Source organism: Oncorhynchus gorbuscha, linkage group LG06, assembly GCF_021184085.1.
Source record: "Oncorhynchus gorbuscha isolate QuinsamMale2020 ecotype Even-year linkage group LG06, OgorEven_v1.0, whole genome shotgun sequence".
Classification (NCBI taxonomy): Eukaryota; Metazoa; Chordata; class Actinopteri; order Salmoniformes; family Salmonidae; genus Oncorhynchus; species Oncorhynchus gorbuscha.
Genome location: NC_060178.1, coordinates 62,442,213 through 62,464,204, shown reverse-complemented (window position 1 = coordinate 62,464,204; position 21,992 = coordinate 62,442,213). Strand labels below are relative to the sequence as shown.

Below are 21,992 nucleotides of genomic sequence, written 5' to 3'. Positions count from 1 at the left end.
ACCTACATGTACATACTACCTCAATAAGCCTGACTAACAGGTGTCTGTATATAGCCTTGCTACTCTTACTTTCAAATGTCTTTTTACTGTTTCATTTCTTTACTTACCTACACACACACACACATGCCTTATTTTCGCACTATTGGTTAGAGCCTGTAAGTAAGCATTTCACTGTAAGGTTGTTGTATTCGGCGCACGTGACAAATAAACTTTTGATTTGATTCGTCAGGCAGCAAAGAGTAAAGGGTCAAAATGTATCAATAAAATCACCTAGGAGCATGAACAACAGTGTGCTCCATTTGTCTTTTTCGGGAGTTCGCCAGTGTCCAGCACCTGCAAAGAAAGTACCTAGATGTGAATATGTTCTTCAGCTTTTGTACATGTACTCTCCAATGTGTAGCCTATTAACTCTCACCAACTGGTCTGGCACACCAATCACTAACTTTAAAAGCAGCTTTCAACATAATGACTAATGTTAGTGCAGAGTGCTCTATTGCCCTACATTATGAGAACGCGTGCCATCATTACAGTACAGGGGTGGAGAGTGGCAACTCAGAGCGAGCACATGGATAAAAGAGAGAGCATGTGCGGCTTTCTCACTTACGTAAATATATCCATGTACAGAAATGTGCTATTGGGTTTGCGTGACTCGCGCGCAACCGCGTATGCCGCTCCATCCTCTTCTGCGACTGTCAAACTGTTTTATACCACTGTGTCTCAACGACTACCAATATCAAGACCATAATCAACCTAAACTGTTAGTCAACATTCACATCCGGAATTGATAACTTCCCAAAATAGATTCCCACTGTGGAGCCAAAGAGAAGTTCTAATTTCCTGAGTGTATTTGCCTATTGCTGGAACACGGACCGGACAGCTGTAGGATTGTGTCAGTACTCCGGGCTATTTTCTATTTCCCCACCTACAACCCATGTCGAGTGGCCGGTCCGTCCTGGAGGGCACGGGAGGAGCTATGAACGGCACCCTGCGCTCGGTTCGGAAGGGCATCTCATGTCGGTTCCAGGACCCAAACTGCACGCGCATCGTGGAGACGCTTTCCTCCTGGAATGACACCGTGGTCAATGAGTACCGGCTGGTGGATCTGCCTTCTGTCACCTCTGTAAGTGTTTCTCCTGTGTATTCTGTCCCAGGGAAATGGAATAAATAGTCGAAGTAGCCCGATCATTCATGCAGGACATAGGTTTGACTAGAGTGGTTTGCTTTGAGTATGGTTGTAAGAATTTGCTATGATTGTCCATGTTCCTCATGTCAAATCATTTATTTAAATGACTGATGCAGCTATAATTTCTGAATGTTATTGCCTTGTCTTGTTCAGAAATCAACAATTCAGATGGACATTTTTCAATTCAGAAATCTACTCTCAGCAACAACAAAAAAAAGCTATCTTGACAGCTGTTATGAAACGCATGAATTACCATTCTTCTCTGGGTGCAGATTTGACATAAAAAAATGCTTATCCATTCACACTGTAATTAAGTGTTGTGTTCTACAGAGCAGATCTGACTAGAGAATGAAAAGTAAGCAAGATGTTCATTACACTTATAGTCTAATAGGATCATGTGCATCAAACATTCATGGTTTGGTTAGACTGTCGATCAATAATAACTTACAGCAATGATTCAGAATGGACTCGCATACTTCAGCCTCACTCTTTGTCTGTACTGTATAGTGCCTCCCCAAGGCTATCGATTTGTCACCTATTAGAAAACCTTTATTGATGGCCCATGTCCCTGTTCCTAGCTTTTGCTCTCTCTCTCTTTATGCCTCTCTCTCTCGTCTGTCTGTCGGTCTGTCTCTGTGTTTGTGTGTTTCATAGTTATTTGTGAGGTATTTAATGTAACTGTCTAGCTTGCATTCTCGTCTGTCTTACTACATTGTTCTTAAAGAATGTTACTCACAGTGTAAATACTAATGCTGAGCTTTTTTTTTATCAACGGGTAAATGAGGTGCAGAGCCCTTTTGGTGGGTAAATATCACCTGCCACCTTTGATTAAATATCAAGATGTCTTTCTGTACATTCTGATGGCATTTCCCTGTGTCTGTGTCTGTCCATGAGTTGACACAGCTGTGAGGGATTGCATTCAGATAAGGGGTGTCTGAGTATCACAATTAGACCGCACAACTTCAATCAGAACCATCCTGTCAGTATAGAAAGGTTTGAAACAAACAGAGTCTAATTTAAAATAATAATTTTAAAAATCCTGAATATTTTTGTTCTACTTTCATGCTGGATTTTGATGTGAATGTTTTCATTCAGTGATAGCTGACTCATTTTAGCTGCTCCCTCCTGCTTTCCCTCCCCTATCCGTATCTTAGCTCAACATACAGAATTGCATCAAATCCCTTCACAAAATTTTAAAAATGCACACCCCTGCATTTCCAGATATTGTTTGGTGGTCTGTTAATTTTGGGTTTTTTCCACACGCACTCAAACCACCGCCGTCAACTTTCGAGACAGAAGTCTCCACGGCATACACAGACAGACGCCGAGTGGCTCGAGCATTGCAATACGTTGTTGGGTTTTTGCATAGAAAGAGCACTTCATTGATATTGTGGAACAATAGCAGGACTGTCAGTTTGTGATTAGATGTGCACTTGGGAAAATGCATCCATCCGTCTTCATTCCTGAAGGAAACGAGGCACTGCAGAAGGTTGACAATTTATGCAGTACAAAAAAACATGAAATGTATATTAATAGACAGAAATGCATTCCGTATGTCCCATAGGCACTTCACATGTCTGATTTCTCGTGGCACTTCTGCATCTGTAGCCAGACATAATGAGATTGCCAGAGGCTGTTGGAAAATGGGTTAGTGGCACTGTCTATTGTGTGTGATTCATATAAACATAAATACAAATCTGAATCCACTTACACCAGAGTGACTAGGGTTGTTGATTCATAAAACAGGCCTTCCAGTGATGAAACTAAGCCAGTGTAATGCCAACCTCTGGAATGCAATGACCCAATCCTTTTAGTCAGCTTGTGTTACAGTGCTGTAATGACACAGCTGGAGCAGCAGGTGGCACATTGCCTCCTGATAATGGCTGATGGTCACCGACCTTCAGATATGTTTTTTATTTATTTAATTAGGCAAGTCAGTTAAGAACAAATTCTTATTTATACCCCGGCCAAACCTGGACGATGCTAGGACAATTGCGAGCCGCCCTATGGGACTCCCGATCACAGCCAAGAAGTGCCTTAGACCACTGCGCCACTTGACATGTAGTCCTGTGGCCTTTCCCCAAAACTCCTCTCTTAATCCCCAATATCATATCTATCTGAAGAGTTGACAGATGATTACTATACCCAACCGATATATTGGTTTACCGATATTATCGGCCGACATTGTCCTTGTAACGCTATACCGGTATTGGCTCTTAATATCAGCCTCACGTGCCTTCTTCACACTCTAAATACTCAGTTATCTGTTCCATTTAGTAATTAATTTAAGCATGACCCAAAACCCCGCCCGGTTGTTGTGTGGTATTTAAGCATTTACATTTGAAAGACCATGATGACGCGAGGAGCCGTCCAAAAAACGGCCTTAATTAAATCCCCATATCAACAGATGTTCCCACAGAGGAGACACCGTGACTGTCTCCAGCACATCAATAACTCGGGGGCGGGGGCGTTGTGTTTACATGCAGGCAAACTGTCTCAATCGATTCTCCTCCACTGAGCTGTACACGCACATGACAGAAAAACCAATCGCCCAGGTAATCCAACCAGGGTCCTTCAACACGACAGAGGGAGGTGGGGGGGGAGAGAGAGATCAATTCGGAAGACTCCAAGTTGAACCAGCAATCATTAAATATGTATCGGAGGTGAAAGATCAATTCAGAAACAAAGGGAAAAAAGTTCACAAAAGTCATGTTCATCTCATCCACAGCCATGTTGTAGCCTGTTATACTATAAGCCTGGCAAGCAAAGCTAGTCAGGCTCTGGCTCACTGAGATTCTTATTTCTACACCTCGCACAACCACTTCAAATGGTGGCTTTCCAATTCAAATCTCCCTGATTAGAAGCATGGAGGTCCATCGAGAAATGGGATTGTGGAGATCTACATACGGACACGGTGTCCACAAAGTATCCTCCTCCTATAACAGATGATTAGCCTGTCAGAATGTGAAATGTCAGAATAATAGTAGAGAAAATTATTTATTTAAGCTTTCATTTCTTTCATCACATTCCTAGTGGATCAGAAGTATACATACACTCAATTAGCATTTGGTAGCTTTGCCTTTAAATGGTTTAACTTGGGTCAAATGTTTCTGATAGCCTTCCACAAGCTTCTGCCCACACATTTTCTATAGGATTGAGGTCAGGGCTTTGTGATGGCCACTCCAATACCTTGACTTTGTTGTCCTTAAGCCATTTTGCCACAACTTTGGAATTATGCTTGGGGTCATTATCCATTTGGAAGACCCATTTGCAACCAACCTTTAACTTCCTGACTGATGTCTTGAGATGTTGCCTCAATATATGCACATAATTTTCCTTCCCTCATGATGCCATCTATTTTGTGAAGTGCTCCAGTCCCTCCCACAGCAAAGCACCCCACAACGTGATGCTACCACCCCTGTGCTTCACGGTTGGGATGGTGTTCTTCGGCTTGCAAGTCTCCCCCTTTTTCCTCCAAACATAATGATGGTCATTATGGCCAAACTGTTCTATTTCTGTTTCATCAGACCAGACATTTCCTGTTTCATCAGACATTTCTCCAAAAAGTACGATCTTTGTCCCCATGTGCAGTTGCAAACCGTAGTCTGTCTTTTTTATGGCGGGTTTGGAGCAGTGGCTTCTTCCTTGCAGAGCGATATAGGACTCGTTTTACTGTGGATATAGATACTTTTGTACAGGTTTCCTCCAGCATCTTCACAAGGTCCTTTGCTGTTGTTCTGGAATTGATTTGCACTTTTCGCACCAAAGTACGTTCATCTCTAGGACACTGAATGCATCTCCTTCCTGAGTGGTATGATGGCTGCGTGGTCCCATGGTGTTTATACTTGCATATTATTGTTTGTACAGACGAACGTGGTACCTACAGGTGTTTGTAAATAGCTCCCAAGGATGAACCAGACTTGTGGAGGTCTATCTTTTTTTTCTGAGGTCTTAGCTAATTTCTTTTTATTTTCCCATGATGTCAAGCAAAGAGGCACTGGGTTTGAAGGTAGGCCTTGAAGTAAATCCACAGGTAAACCTCCAATTGACTCAAATGATGTCAATTAGCCTATCAGAAGCTTCTAAAGGCATGCCATCATTTTCAGGACTTTTCTAAGCTGTTTAAAGGCACAGTCAACTTAGTGTATGTGAACTTCTGACCCACTGGAAATGTGATACAGTGAATTTTAAGTGAAATAATCTGTCTGTAAACAATTGTTGGAAAAATGACTTGTGTCATGAACAATGTAGATGTCCTAACCAACTTGCCAAAACTATAGTTTGTTAACAAGAAATTTGTGGAGTGGTTGAAAAATGAGTTTTAATGACACCAACCTAAGTGTATGTAAACTTCCGAATTAAACTGTATACCTGTCTTATCTCTATCAGAGTGTGTTTGTACAGCACTGAAAGAGGAGAGAGGATAGAGGCTCAGATGCTGGTCGGACAGTGAGGCAGACAGGCAAACGTGTCCACACATAAATGCATCGTGACTCTACAGCAACGGTCATCCTGTATGTATCTCAGTGTTTAGAAATTGCTTTTTGAAGGTGCTTTTTGAAGCTGATAGAAATCCTAATCACGCTGTGCGGAGTGCCTCTCAGTGGGACTGTACCACGGTAGCTGTGTAATGATGATGTAATAACTGTTTAATAGCTGTGTAATTAGAACTGGGTTAGACTGTCTGATGGGTTAGGGCCGCTGTTTTATCACGCAAGAGGCAAAACTCAACTAAAGAGAAAACAATTACTGCCATGCCTTGGTCATTACAAATCACTCACTTGATTTACGTTGATAATAATTAGGCCTTCAGTAGCGTTCAAGCTGTCAATTCATGCAAATGGTAATCAGATATTGTTGGCATCAGCAGGTTTTCGAACATAGCATTAGGGTCAGCACTGAATCAGTTAAAATCGATATGGCTTTATTATTTCCCTCAGGAACAATTATTAAGTCAGAGAGCACAAGAGCACAAATATATCCCCCACAAGCTAGACAGAAAGAGAGTTTGGACACACCTACTCATTCAAGTTTTTTTTATTTATTATGACTATGACATTGTAGAAAAAAAGTGTTAAACAAATCAAAATATATTTTAGATTTTAGATTCTTCAAAGTAGCCACCCTTTGCCTTGATGACAGTATTGCACATTAGAACTGACAATTAGACTGTACAGGTGCATTAAAGGATGAAACGAGAATGATTCCATGATGTAATTGATGCTGTTAGAAAAGATTCAACTAGAGACACAATGACCTAAATACTGTATATCCTGATGTATTTTGTAAGACTCGAGGGTTGACTGCCTTTAGCACGCACACACACACGCACGTGCGCGCGCAGGCACACACAATCACACAACAAAAACTCCCGTTACTCTGTGTGTGAGGCAGCAGTGTAGTCTGATCTAGTGTGGGAAGAAACCACGGCTGCTGCTTCACTAATGAAAAGAGAAAAGAATCCCAGAGGATCTCAACGTTACAACAGGAGTATTTTCATCCCCTTATAGAGGGATGCTTTTTAATAAGCAAAACTATTCAGATATGATCAAACTCAACAAAACATTTTAATGAACCTCTGCAGAATAGTGGTGCCAGGAAGGAACTCTTTAGTCAGCCAGACAGATCTCAGTTGGTCTTTAGTGGCACTATGACAGAAGTCCTCCTCCTGGGCTATATGTAGTAGGCAAGCAATCTGAAGCATGTTCATTAGCCAGAATGTTTAAAAAGCTTTTGAGATTTCTTACTGTCATTTGAGTGCTGTACCTTTTTGTTCGGAAATGGCAGCCCGGTGTTGGGGATAATGACCAGTGCTCCGATCTCTTTTCAAACCATTAGCATCAGATTATGATCAGTATTGCACTGTTTATTAGTACCTAATGGTCTCATAGCTGACCTGCATGCACGTCAATATGGGCAGAGAGAATTTTACAGCTCAGAAAGCAAAGATCTAAACAGGTGCCTTTTCAAAAACCATGTTGGGTATTTTCTTCAAAGTTCATTTTTTTCACCCTTGATGCATCACTGCTTATCTATTCATTGAAAGGGCAAAGCTTTTATGTTTTTTTGTTCAGCCCTTCCTGTGATCCAGCGCACTTTGAGATCATGCGGAAGAATACCCACATTGACTGAACCTCCTGGCTGGCCCAAATACATGTTTTGTTGAATCAGGCTGTCTTCCATAGAAAAACTTTTTTTTTAAATGTGTAGCCAGAGACAGTTAATATCATGAGTCATCTGTCGCATATAATTGTTACATTCGTTGTATGGAGGAGACAAAGGCGCAGCGTGGTAAGCGTACATTCTTCTTTAATAAAGAAAGAATACTGAACAAACAAACAAACAAACAAACAAACAAACAAACAAAATGAACCGTGACGCAAATATGAGTAGTGCAGACAGGTAACTAAACATAGAATAAGAACCCACAAATAACCTAGACAAAATGGCTACCTAAATATGGTCCCCAATCAGAGACAACGATAGCTGTCGACAGCAACGACAGCTGCCTCTGATTGGGAACCAATTCAGGCCACCATAAACATACAAATACCTAGACTTACAAAAACCCCATGATATACAAGACCCCCTAGACAATATAAAACTAACATACCCACCCTAGTCACACTGATCTAACCAAAATAATAAATTTAAAAAAATAACTAAGGTCATGGCGTAACAATAATAATATGAATGATGGAAACTGTCTCGGCTAAGTGAAATAAAAGGAAATGGAAAAATAAAGTGCTGTCCAGATGTGCATTTAAAAATATATATATTTCCTATTCATACCATGGCATTGTTGAATACTTGTTTATAATTGGCTTGAGGGGCATTATAAAGCGTGCATTATTTCACAATAATGAACAGCATATTTGCATGGTAGAATTCAATGGCTATAGTTCATTCTTACATGTTCTAAGTTTGAGCTGCTTTTGAAAGCAAAAGTCGAATTAAAAACATTAGGCATTGTTGAAATATATTTTTTGGAATTAAGTATCTTATTGGCTGCCAACCTCTCTGTCACGACTTCTACCGAAGCCCGACTCCCGACTCCCGACTCCCGACTCCCGACTCCCGACTCCCGACTCCCGACTCCTGAGATGGACAGGGCCTTTGGTCACCTGAGGGCTCTGTTTACCTCGGCTCCCGTGCTGGCCCATCCGGATCCCTCTTTGGCATTCATAGTGGAGGTGGACGCGTCCGAGGCTGGGATAGGAGCCGTGCTCTCTCAGCGCTCGGGTACGCCACCAAAGCTCCTCCCCTGTGCCTTCTTCTCGAGGAAGCTCAGCCCGGCGGAGCAAAACTATGACGTGGGGGACCGGGAGCTGTTGGCTGTCGTCAAGGCTTTGAAGGCGTGGAGACATTGGCTTGAGGGGGCTAAACACCCTATTCTCATCTGGACTGACCACCGCAATCTGGAGTACATCCGGGCAGCGAGGAGACTGAACCGCAAGGTGTGCCATGTTTTTCACCCGTTGTGTTTTCACCCTTTCTTACAGACCAGGTTCCCAGAACGTGAAGGCAGACGCACTGTCCCGGCTGTATGACACAGAGGAGCGGCTCATGGATCCCACCCCCATACTCCCGGGCCTCCTGCCTGGTGGTGCCGGTAGTGTAGGAGCTGAACGCGGACATTGAGCAGGCGTTGCGTGCAGAGCCTGCTCCCCTCCAGTGTCCTGCTGGTCATCTGTATGTTCCATCTGCTGTCCGAGACCGGCTGATCTATTGGGCCCACACTTCACCCTCCTCTGGTCATCCAGGCATCGGTCGGATGGTGCGCTGTCTGAGCGGGAAGTACTGGTGGCCCACTTTGGCTAAGTGAGGGTTTATGGTTCCTCCTGCTCTGTGTGCACCCAGTGTAAAGGCTCCTAGGCACCTGCCCAGAGGTAAGCTACACCCCTTACCCGATCCACAGTGGCCATGGTCACACCTGTCGATCGATTTCCTGACCGATCTTCTGCCATCACAGGGAAACACCACAATCCTGGCTGTTGTGGATCGTTTCTCTAAGTCCTGCCGTCTCCTCCCTCTGCCCAGTCTCCCTACGGCCCTACAGACTGTGGAGGCCTTGTTTACTCACGTCTTCCGGCACTACGGGGTGCCTGAGGACATAGTGTCTGTTCTGGGTCCCCAGTTCACTTCGAGGATCTGGAGGGCGTTCATGGAACGTCTGGGGGTCTCGATCAGCCTTACCTCGGGGTTTCACCTGAGTAATGGGCAGGTGGAGAGAGTAAACCAGGATGTGGGTAGGTTTTCGAGGTCTTATTGCCAGGACTGGCCTGGGGAGTGGGCAGTGTTCGTGCCCTGGGCAGAGATGGCCCAGAACTCGCTCCGCCACTCCTCCACTAACCACTCCCCCTTCCAGTGCATACTGTATCAGTTCCGTATCCTTGCCATCAGAGTCAGACCGAGGCTCCTGCGGTGGTCAACTGGTTCCGGCGCGAGGAGGAAACATGTTCATCTTCAACGCGCCATGCTGCGCCAGAAAGCCGGCGCAGACCGTCACTGTACTGAGGCCCCGGTGTTCGCACTGGGGGACCGGGTCTGGCTCTCGAAGCGAAACCTGCCCATCCGCCTGCCCTGCCGAAAGCTAGGTCCGTGGTTTGTGGGGCCATTTAAAGTCCTGAGGAGACTGAACGAGGTAAGTTACAGGTTACAGCTTCCCCCCGATTACCGTATTAACCCCTCGTTCCATGTGTCTCTCCTCAGGCCGGTGGTTGCTGGCCCGCTCCATGAGTCTGAGGTGCGGGAGGTTCCTCCACCTCCTCTAGACATCGAGGGGGCCCCGGCGGGCTCCGTTCGTTCCATACTGGATTCGAGGCATCGGGCGAGAGGCATTCAGTACCTCCTGGACTGGGAGAGGTATGGTACGGAGGAGTGATGCCGTGTTCCGGTGGAGGATGTGTTGGACCCTTCAATAATGCGGGAGTTCCACCGTCTCCGTCCGGATCGCCCTGCGCCTCACCCTCCGGGTCGTCCCCGAGGCCGGTGACGGCGCGCTGCTGGAGCCGTGCATCAATGGTGTGTGTGTGGGGGGGGGGGTACTGTCACGACTTCTGCCGATGTCGGTTCCTCTCCTTGTTCGGGCGGTGTTCAGCAGTCGACGTCACCGGTCTTCTAGCCATCGCCGATCCATTTTTCATTTTCCATTTGTTTTGTCTTGTTTTTCCACACACCTGGTTTTCATGTGTGCAACTGGTTACACACACAATGTTTTTCACATACAATGTTTTCAACACATTGTTTATATTCATTTATACAGTAATTATTATTCAACATGTCCTCACCTGTGATTTTAATTCTACCTCTTGACGCATGGCATTCTGATATTCCTGCTACGCCACCATGTCTATGTCAGTTATCAGTTCATTTGAATATTCTCACATAATTGATTTGATTTACTTATTTAAGCATTTTTTTGTTTATGATACCTAATTTTCTAATGTTAGTGGGGCATATTACTCTATTTTAATGTTACTCCTTAATCACTATGATAAATAAAATTGTTTTTCTTGAGTGTACTGTTAACAGAGTTGAGGTTTACTTTGAAGTGCAAGGTGTGACAATACAGATTAACTCAATTTCAACACAGACATGGTGGCGCAGCAGGAAGATTGAAGTGTTGTGAACTTACAGGTTTGGAGTTCAAATCCCTAGGGGAGGATGTTGAAGATTAATTACTGTATAAATGAACATTCATCAAATATGTAAGTTGAAAACATTGTATGTTAAAAGCACTCACTGTGCAACTAGTTATAGGTAAGATGCCCAAATAAAAATGTTTTGTTGAATGAACATATGAGACAATTTGAGCAAACACATCATTTTAAGTTGAGATAATTTTTGCACAAGTTTGGGAGAACTTCATGTAACACTTTGACCAAAAACTTGAATAAACTAACCCCTAGTAATCACTCCTGGTAAAATCATTTCAGTGGACATATCCAAGGTGTCAGTGGATCAAAATAGTGGTGTGATGATGACAGAGTAAGTAAGATTATTGACTGCCATAAAAGTTGAGATCTTCAGCTTAACATTGGCTTCGAGAGTTCAATGTGGAACCCATTGTTTTCTTTGCAAGTTGTGTAAGTTCGCTGGAGAAGCCCACACTATCCCAGACAAAGCTCCCTTATAACCCCTGACATATGCTGGTATTCTGTCCAGGATATATATTTTCCATTATACCACCCTGTCTGACTGTCTGATGTAGCACCACTGACTCTTCTTCCTGTTTGATCTGTGGACAGGCAACGTTTGGGGGCTTTTTATCTAAACCCAGTTCAAACACTTCTCTTAGTGGTTGTCAAACACTGCCACCTGGGGGATGTATCGCAGACGAGTGTGGCTCATCTGAAGTTATCAAAGGAATTCAAGGTCTTTGTCTACAGAGCTAGTGGCCTTGGACTATTTGTTCGGGTGTATTTGTGTGTGGGCCATTATCATCATTGTTGTCCTCATAATTGTCCTACTCCTCCTCGTCATAATGGTTGTCCTCTTCCTCTTCTTCCATCTCCTCCCATTCCTCCTCATAATTGACATCCATTTCCTCTGCTACCCCTCCTCCCCTTCTCCTCCTTTTCTTCCCCTTCCTCTTCCTCTTTCTCCTCCTCATCATTTTATTTCACAATGTTCTTACCTGCGCCCCCTTCTCCCTGTTAGACTCTGTGAGAGTGGGGCAGTGTGAGACCACCATACATATGCGTGCATTCCACTCAGTCTGAAGTGACTGAGACTTGAAATGACAGGGAGATTTCGCCTGGTCTTATTTATTCCATCACGCCTGTGTTGGTGGGGACATTTATCCCTGTTGATTTGTGTCCTCTCGCGGCGGCTTCAGAGCAGTCGAGCAGGAAGTTGACCCTGCGTACCCTGCGCTACGAACTCAACCAAATGCTCTCTTCATTAAAACCATTCCGGAGACACTCCGGATGGAGAAGGATTTTAAAAAACGGTGATGTTTGCGTATTAATTTTAATTTGTGAGAGTGAATAAGGAAACTGTCCTTCAGGTTTTTGAATCCAAACGGCTCTTCATTCGTATTGAAGCTCAGCGAAGTTCATTTCTCAGATGGCCAGTGAATGTGACAGTAATTATTCACAGTGGAGGAAAACGAATCCAGACGATTATATGCAGAGTTAGTCTGCTTAGTGCTTTAAGGCTGGATAATCACTTAATAATAATAATTATTATCTTTTATCTTTTTTTCAGCCTTGTAGAGAAAAGGAAAAGGTTGAAAACAGTGTCATGGTCTAAATCGGGGGGTATAACTCTCCAGTGGTCTACAATCACAGTCCTGCTAGTTTTTGTTTTCCCCTGGAGCCTAGTTGATGAATTAATGTCACTGACTGCCCAAGTCTAAATTAGCCACTGATTAAAATGGCAAGAGCGGAAACCAGGATGCACTACCCGGCTAACAACAAACACTCCCACAACTTTAGAGACGTTTCCTTAAGAGTCTCATTTGTTCATTACCTAAGATCTTTATAGGAATGTTCCAGTGATGTGCAAGGACTGTTTTCAAGAGACCATTCCCTTAATGTCAAATAGAACTTGCCCAGAATGCGGTTGCCATGTTCTATGAATATAAGATATTAATGTCCTAGAAACTTTTCATGGGAACCATGCAAGAACATTCATGTGTCCAAAGACGTTTAAAACATAGGACGTTCTGTCATGGTCCCCTGGAGGTATTTGTCTAGTTCAAAGCTTGTTCCAGGGTCATCCCTAAAGACGTTTTTAAGACGTCGCCTGATGGTCTTAAAGAAACGTTCTCCCCCCAAAAATGTGTTTACACACCACCCCTTGTTCCTGTTGCCGAGCCCATCAAGGCCCTGATTGGTGAACCACTGATCCATTCACAGCTCTTTGTCTCTAACAAGATTAGGGACACACAGAAACAGTGCTTTTAACATACAGTGTTTTACAATTACATACAACGAGCCCCAAAAGTATTGGGACATGGCATATTTTTTGTTTTGGCTCTGTACTTCAGCACTTTGGATTTGAAATTATAATGAGGATGAAGTGCAGATTTTCAGCTTTAATTCGAGGGTATTTTCATCCATAATGAGTGAACCGTTTAGAAATTACAGCCCTTTTTGTACATAGTCCCATATTCCTAGCACGCAATGATTACATCAAGCTTGTGACTACAAATTTTGTGCCCAAATAGAAATGAATGGTAAATAATATATTGTGTCATTTTGGAATCACCTATATTGTAAATAAGAATATAATGTTTCTAAACACTACATTAATGTGGATGCTACCATGATTACGGATATTGATACTTGTGCGTCTAACTTTCTCACTCATCATGATTCACGATTCATTCAGGATTATCCGTAATCATGATAGCATCCACATTAATGTAGTGTCATGCCTTTTCCCACTCTTCCCCTCTGGTGTTCGGCTGTATACTAACCACCGGTCCTGGGATCCATCATTACACACACCTGGCATCAATCATTACACGCACATGTACGTCATCATGAGGCACACCTGGACTCCATTACCACACTTAATACCTCCCCTATATCTGGCACTCCCTTAGGTTCCTTCCCTAGTAAGTATTGATCCTGTGTTCATGCAAAGATGCTACTGTTATGTTGTCTGTTATGTTGAATACTGACTCAAAACATGGAAGCAGCAGGAGAACAAAATATCTCCCAGATGGTCAATGAGCAGGATACCTTCTACATCAACACCAGGACCAGCTAGCACAACTGGGGATGGCTATGGGAGAGGTTCTTCGCAATGTCTTGAACATACCCGGGAGGCGTTGCCGTCAACTAGCGGAGGATACACTACAACCAGTCGAACCAGCGAGCCAGTACAATAGCCCATTCAGCAACCCGCTCAGGTCAGCGATGCACGTTTGTCCCTCCCGGATAAATATGGCGGCACCCCATCTATAGGCCGTGGCTTCCTATTTCAGTGCTCCCTCTACTTTACGCACCACAGGGGAGCCCCCAATACGAGAGGTCCAAGGTTACCAAGGTTGTTTCTCTGCTGACTGGGCATGCTTTGGAATGGGCCATGGCCGTCTGGGAGAGGAGGAGCTAGCTTCATATGAGGGGTTCATAGCTCTGTTCAAATGCATCTTCGATCATCCCCCAAAGGGCAGAGAGGAGGGTGAGTGCTTACTCCAATTACGGCAGGGGACCAGAGTACGCGCTCACCTTCCGGACAGTAGCAGCATCCAGCGGATGGAACGAGTTGGCGCTTTGCACGCTATTCCGAAGAGTTCTGTGAGAGGATGTCCAGACAGAGTTGGCCTGTCGAGACGACAACCTCTCTTTGGACGCACTCATTGCAATGGCCATCTGTCTGAATAACCTACTACAGGAGCGTCGATACTTATCACTTCTCTCCCTCCTTCAGGGAACACTCTGGATCAGAGCCTGAACCCATGGAGGTAGCGGTCTCACGCCTCCCCGCGGCGGAATGATGCAGACGGAGACAGCTGGGGCTCTGTCTGTATTGTGGTCAAGGGGGGCACCGGTTCCAGCAGTGTCCAGAACTTCCTAATAAGGGCTCCACAAGAGCAGAGGGACAGTCATGTGATCTTCCACCTCATAGGGCAGGAGTGAGTATTCCATCTTCCATCACTCTCTGCTAAACTCTTTGGTGTCCATCACTCTAGTTGACTGTCCCTCATGTACTATGTCTACAGCGTTAGTGGATTCCGGTGCCGCGGGGAACTTTATTGACCAGACCCTTGCCTCCTCTCTTAACATCACCTCATACCCACTCTCCTCTCCTTTCCCGGTTCAAGCCCTTGATAATCGGCTACTAGGATCCGGAACCATCACACACATCACCCAACCACTCACCCTCACTGTGGAGCCCATTCATCACAAGATCATCCTCGGCCTCTCTTGGCTTCAATTCCATAATTCCACCAGCCCCTGGTCGAGGATGACAATCACAGACTGGTCACCCAAATGCCAGAGGACCTGCTTCCACGTCGGTTGAGAGTCCTGTGCTTGCCCTTCAGCCTAACATCCCTGTGGTATACCAGGACCTGCGGGAGGTATTCTCCAAGATCCGCACCACCTGTCTTCCCCCTCATCGCCGCTGGGACTGTGCCAGTGACCTGCTGGCAGGGTCTGCGCCTCCATGCAGACGCATCTACCCTCTGTCGGTGGTTGAGACCCAGGCCATGGAGGATTACATCCAAGAGGCACTCCAACAAGGTTTCATCCGCACTTTCACTTTTCCTGCGTCGACTAGTTTCTTCGTCATGGACAAGAAGCCTGCTACAAGAAGTCCCGCAGATGTGAAGCATTTATTGACCCAACACACCTCCAGGCCGTGTAAGGGCTTTTTTTACCAAGGAGAGTGATGGAGTGCTTCATCAGATGACCTGGCCTCTACAATTCTCGATCTCAACTCAATTGAGATGGTTTGGGATGAGTCTGACTGCAGAGTGAAGGAAAAGCAGACAAGTGCTCAGCGTATGTGGGAACTCCTTCAAAACTGTTGGAAAAGCATTCCAGGTGAAGCTATGAGACGCCTAAGACAGCGCTACAGTAAGACACGACGTACAGCTGATCGCCTTGCAGTGGCAGACCATGTGTAACAACACCTGCACAGGATCGGTTGGCCTGTTGTTGGCCTGTTGTAAAGGCAGGTCCTCACCAGACATCACCGGCAACAACGTCGCCTATGGGCACAAACCCACCGTCGTTGGACCAGACAGGACTGGTAAAAAATGCTCTTCACTGAAGAGATTTGCGTTTATCGTCGAAGGAATGAGCATTACACCGAGGGCTGGAGTGGGATTGATTTGGAGGTCGAGGATCCGTCATGGTCTGGGGCAGTGTCACAGCATCAGACTGAGCTTGTTGTCATTGCAGGCAATTTCAACGCTGTGTTACAGGAAGACATCCTCCTCCCTCATGTGGTACCCTTCCTGCATGCTCATCCTGACATGACCCTCCAACATGACAATGCCACCAGCCATACTGCTCGTTCTGTGTGATTTCCTGCAAGACAAGAATATCAGTGTTCTGCAATGGCCAGCGAAGAGCCCAGATCTCAATCCCATTGAGCACGTCTGGGACCTGTTGGATCGGAGGGTGAGGGCTAGGACAATTCCCCCCCAGAAATGTCCGGAAACTTACAGGTGCCTTGGTGGAAGAGTGGGGTAACATCTCACAGCAAGAACTGGCAAATCTGGTGCAATCCATGAGGAGGAAATGGACTGCAGTACTTAATGCAGCTGGTGGCCACACCAGATACTGACTGTTACTTTTGATTTTGAACCCCCCCCCCTTTGTTCAGGGACACATTATTCAATTTGTGTTAGTCACATGTCTGTGGAACTTGTTCAGTTTATGTATCAGTTGTTGAATCTTATGTTCAAACAAATATTTACACGTTTTCTGAAATTAAACACAGTTGACAGTGATAGGACGTTTCTTTTTTTGCTCAGTTTCCCTATACAATTACAGAGACACAGACAAAAAAATGCTCAACTTCAAGATGAGTATGAGGGGGGAGTTTAAGTACAAATCTTACAAGCTTGCTTGGCTGGTCTGTAGCTTATTCTTTAGATGTTTGGGACTGCTGGTGGGAACCATGATGTACCGGCATAATCAATGTGACACTGGACTAGCGCACTTGCCAGAGTCTTGTGCGTGTCTATAGCTAGGTTTCCTTCCAATTGGTGACAGATTTTCATGTGAATATTCAAAAAATCTGCATAGAAACCGTGTGCATTTCAGAGTTTCCTTTAGGAAAATTTGGCACCGGACAAAGTGACCGTGAATATTAAAAATGTTAACTCTGTTCCTTGGGTTTCCATGTGTAGCTTATGTCAACGTTTATAGCCTATTTTCTGGGGGGTGGTTTTAGGCAACTTTCATAAAGCAAAAATTGTCCACCTCAAGATTCAGCTGTCAGAGATTTGAGCACTAAACGGATCAGGGCATTGCATGCATAGGCCTATAGGCTTAGGTGTCCAATGTATGATGTTAATATAAAACAATAGTATAGAGTGTATATAGCCTAAATAAAGGAAGAGCAGCTTAGCCCCAGAGATATTTTTTATAATCTTTACTTAACTTGGCAAGTCAGTTAAGAACAAACTCTTATTTTCAATGACAGCCTAGGAACAGTGGGTTAACTGCCTTGTTCAGGGGTAGAATGACAGATGTTTACCTAGTCAGCTCAGGGATTTGAGCTTGCAACCTTCCGGTTACTAGTGCAATGCTCTAACCACTAGGCTACCTGCCACCCCATATACATATATATTCATTGCATTGTGGTGTTGTAGGCTAGTCCAGGTAGGATAATTGTATTGTCCCTAAACAAGATCAATAGGGACATGTGTCATGTCTTTACTGTTATTTAATGCGCACATGGCCTCTCCGCTACCTATCAGCTATTCCTATTTGTACTTGTGGAGTCATATTGGAAATTGCAACAACAAAAAATGTAATGCTTTTATGTGTGATATGATTGCTAATTAGCCTATTGCAGATCTGCACAAATGATCCACCTTGCACTATTGTCACTATGAATGGTGGACAGAGGGCAGGATGGACCGTTAGACTATACTGACCTGTGGTATAGTAAAAGTTAGCACACGGAAAAGTACCAAAACACCTTGATATAGGGGAGGAACACGCAAGCAGATGAGTACATTTGGCGAGGATGGAAGAAATTATATAGTAAACCAATGAATAAAATGCACTACCCTCCACTGTGCCCAATAAAAAAAAACACACAACCCTCAAAGCAAAAAAAAGGTTTGTCAACCCTCCCCTATTTTGAACTACCCCTCCGCCAGTAGATTGCAACCTGTCCCTTACCCTCAGAAAACTTGACACGTGAATGCTCTTGTAATGTTCCCATGAAACGTGTCTAGAACATTCATATCTTATTTTCTGAGAACATGGCAACCATGTTCTGTGTATGTTTGTTGTGATGTTGATGGAATATTCCCCCTAACCCTTCAGAAAACTGGACACAAATGTTCTTGCAATGTCCCATGAAATGTGTCTAGAACATTAATATGGGATATTCAGAGAACATGGTAACTACATTCTGGATAAGTTCTGTTTGATATTAAGGGAATGTTCGCCTAACTCGAACACCAAAACATGCTAAATAAGTTCTCTGGAGGTTTTTGCTAACAAACAGCACCAGCCAAAGGTTTGGTCACACCTACACATTCAAGGGTTTTTCTTTATTTTTACTATTTTCTACATTGTAGATGAATAGTTAAGACATCAAAACTATGAAATAACACATATGGAATCATGTAGTAACCAAAAAAAAGGTTTAAACAAATCAAGATATATCTTATATTTGAGATTCTTCAAAAAGCCACCCTTTGCCTTGATGACAGCTTTGCACACTCTTGGTATTCTCTCATCCAGCTTCCTGAGGTAGTCACCTGGAATGCATTTCAATTAGCAGGTGTGCCTTTATAAAAGTACATTTGTGGAATGTATTTCCTTCTTAATGCGTTTGAGCCAATCATTTGCCGTCACGCCCTGATCTGTTTCACCTGTCCTTGTGCTTGTCTCCACCCCCCTCCAGGTGTCGCCCATCTTCCCAATTATCCTTTGTGTATTTGTACCTGTGTTCTCTGTCTGTTTGTTGCCAGTTCATCTTGTTTGGTCAAGCTTACCAGACGGTTTCCTGTCAGCGACTAGCTGTTCCCAGCCTCTCTTGTCACATCCCCCTGGTTTTTTACCTTTGCCTGTCTGACCTCTCTGTCTGGCCTGTCCCTGAGCCTAGCTGCCGTCCGGTACCTTTGCCTTACCGTGGTTTAGCAACCCCTGCCTGCCTTGACCTGTATTTGCCTGCCTCTGTTGCTACAATAAACATAGTTACTTCTACAGTCTGCATCTGGGTCTTACCTTGATTCCTGATATTTGTGTTGTGACAAGGTAGGGGTGGTATACAGAAGATAGCCCTATTTGGTAAAAGACCAAGTCCATATTATGGCAACATCTCAAATAAGCAGAGAAATAACAGTCTATTGTTACTTTAAGACTTGAAGGTCAGTCAATATGGAACATTTCAAGAACTTTGAAAGTTTCAAGTACAGTCGCCAAAACCATCAAGCGCTATGATGAAACAGGCTCTCATGAGGACCACCACAGGAATGGAAGACCCAGAGTTACTTCTGCTGCAGAGGATAAGTTCATTAGAGTTACCAGCCTCAGAAATTGCAGCCCAATAAATGCTTCGCAGAGTTCAAGTAACAGACACATCTCAACATCAATTGTTCAGAGCAGACTGAGTGAATCAGGCCTTCATGGTCGAATTGCTGCAAGAAACCACTACTAAAGGACACCAATAAGAAGAGACTTGCTTGGGCCAAGAAACAAGAGCAATGGACATTGTACCGGTGGAAATTTGTCCTTTGGTCTGGAGTCCAAATTGGAGATTTCTTTGCTGTGTGGGTGAATGGAGGATCTCTGCATTTGTATTTCCCACCGAAGAGGAGTAGGTGTGATGGGGTGGGGATGCTTTGCTGGTGACACTGTCAGTGATTTATTTAAAATTCAAGGCACACTTAACCAGCTTGGCTACCACAGCATTCTGCAGCAATACGCCATCCCATCTGGTTTGGGCTTAGTGGGACTATCATTGTTTTTCAACAGGACAATGACCCAACACACCTCCAGGCCGTGTAAGGGCTTTTTTTTACCAAGAAGGAGAGTGACGGAGTGCTTCATCAGAAGACATGGACTCCACAATTCCCCGACCTCAACCCAATTGAGATGGTTTGGGATGAGTCTGACCGCAGAGTGAAGGAAAAGCAGACAAGTGCTCAGCGTATGTGGGAACTCCTTCAAGACTGTTGGAAAAGCATTCCAGGTGAAGCTGGTTGAGAGAATGCCAAGAGTGTGCAACACTGTCATCAAGGCAAAGGGTGGCTATTTGAATAATCTGTTTAACACTTTTTTGGTTATTACAAGATTCCATATGTGTTATTTCATAGTTTTGATGTCTTCACTATTATTCTACAATGTTGAAAATAGTACAAATAAAGAAAACCCATGAATGAGTAAGTGTTCTAAGACCTTTGACCGGTAGTGTATATTTCAGTACAGTACAGTAATTTGAAAACGTTGCTAACAAATTGATTTACTTACAACCTACCAGCATTTTGGGGTTATACTATGCATTCCTCTTCCTACATGATTAATAAGTGGATATGGTTCATTTCTCACAGTTTTGTTATGCCACCAGGCTCCTGTTTAAATACCGTTATTTTGTTTTACCTGTAGATGGCCATGGTGCAGGAAGCCTCTCGCCACCCCTTCCCAACTGTGGATGTACCTGACCATGTCCATTACACTATAGGGGTAGTCATTCTGGCTATCGGCATCACCGGCATGGTGGGCAACTTCCTGGTTATCTATGCCTTCAGCAGGTAAGGGACAGGAGCTTCCCATTGTACCATAACTATCTCTCTCTTTCTCTTTCTCACACACACCTATAATTTGATCAATTATAATTCTGTGGCAGTTTCTTGCAGCAAGAGAATGTGGAGTTGATGCTGAGGTTTTGTCGTCTCAATATCCCTCCATCTGTCATATGTGGCTCTGTCGTCTCAGTTGTTTATCAGTGTGTCTCAGTTGATCCGCATTGTGTAAAATAAAAGAACCTGTCGCACAAGCTGCAATTGCAAGTGTTTTCACATTCGTAGTTGTCTTTCCTTCATCCCAAACACACTATTTGGCTTGACATTACATTGTTCTGGGTTGTGTGTAACGCGCTTCGCTTTCAATGCTTTGTGTGGACATGCCATTTCTCTCCCACCATGATGACTCATTGTGTATATAGACACACACACACACACACACACACACACACACACACACACACACACACACACACACACACACACACACACACACACACACACACACACACACACACACACACACACACACACACACACACACACACACACACACACACACACACACACACACACACACAATCATTTGCAGATATACTGTAAGTGGTACATGTTGGACAAATGTGATGGCACAAGCTCTTTCCATAGACAGAGAGGAACTATGTAATTTCAGTACAATAACACTTTGATTACACTGACCTACCATTTGTGGGAATGTTACAGCATTATGCTGGGGTTAATGTGTGTGTGTGTGTGTGTGTGTGTGTGTGTGTGTGTGTGTGTGTGTGTGTGTGTGTGTGTGTGTGTGTGTGTGTGTGTGTGTGTGTGTGTGTGTGTGTGTGTGTGTGTGTGTGTGTGTGTGTGTGTGTGTGTGTGTGTGTGTGTGTGTGTGTGTGTGTGTGTGTGTCAAATTGAATCATGCCTTTCCCTGTGCTGTATGTGCTGTGTTCTACAGGAGCAGGTCACTGAGGACTCCGGCCAACATGTTCATCATTAACCTGGCCATTACTGATCTCCTGATGTGCCTCACACAGGCACCCATCTTCTTCACCACCTCCATGCATAAAAGATGGATCTTCGGGGAGAAAGGTACTCCACACCACCTTCTAACTCACCTGAGGTCAATTATTTTCCAATTTTCCAGACTTTTCTGAGAAAAACTGAAAACATCTATACATTACTTGAATATGGAAACCTAGCTTCTTTCTTATTATTGACTGGAAGGAGGTGGAATGAAGGAATTGATTCCAAGGTTGAACAGAATAGGTGGGGAATGGCAAGAGGTAGAAGTGTATGATAAGAGAGAAAGAGGAGAATGTGTTTATTTTTTACCGTAAACCATGTTTCCTTCCAACCATTTTATGGAATGAACTGAAGCCTGAAGGAAACAGCACATTTTTTTTGTGAAAACGT

General features: G+C 44.1%; 1 protein-coding gene across 1 annotated transcript; it reads left to right on the top strand.

Moving 5' to 3' along the window:
• Positions 1-649: 649 nt before the first annotated feature.
• On the top strand, positions 650-21,733 carry LOC124038718 (melanopsin-A-like). Its single transcript, XM_046354800.1, has 3 exons — positions 650-1,120; positions 20,443-20,588; positions 21,535-21,733. Exons 1-3 carry the CDS (start codon positions 932-934, stop codon positions 21,731-21,733), a joined length of 534 nt encoding a protein of 177 aa, XP_046210756.1. The 5' UTR covers positions 650-931.
• Positions 21,734-21,992: the final 259 nt, after the last annotated feature.

What these genes read in the sequence shown, in the direction of transcription:
- LOC124038718 (XM_046354800.1), top strand. Translation starts at nt 932, where the DNA reads ATGTCGAGTGGCCGGTCCGTCCTGGAGGGCACGGGAGGAGCTATGAAC. An exon ending in ATCTGCCTTCTGTCACCTCT is followed by an intron (nt 1,121 to 20,442) that starts GTAAGTGTTTCT and finishes TTTTACCTGTAG; the next exon opens with ATGGCCATGGTGCAGGAAGC. An exon ending in GTTATCTATGCCTTCAGCAG is followed by an intron (nt 20,589 to 21,534) that starts GTAAGGGACAGG and finishes TGTGTTCTACAG; the next exon opens with GAGCAGGTCACTGAGGACTC.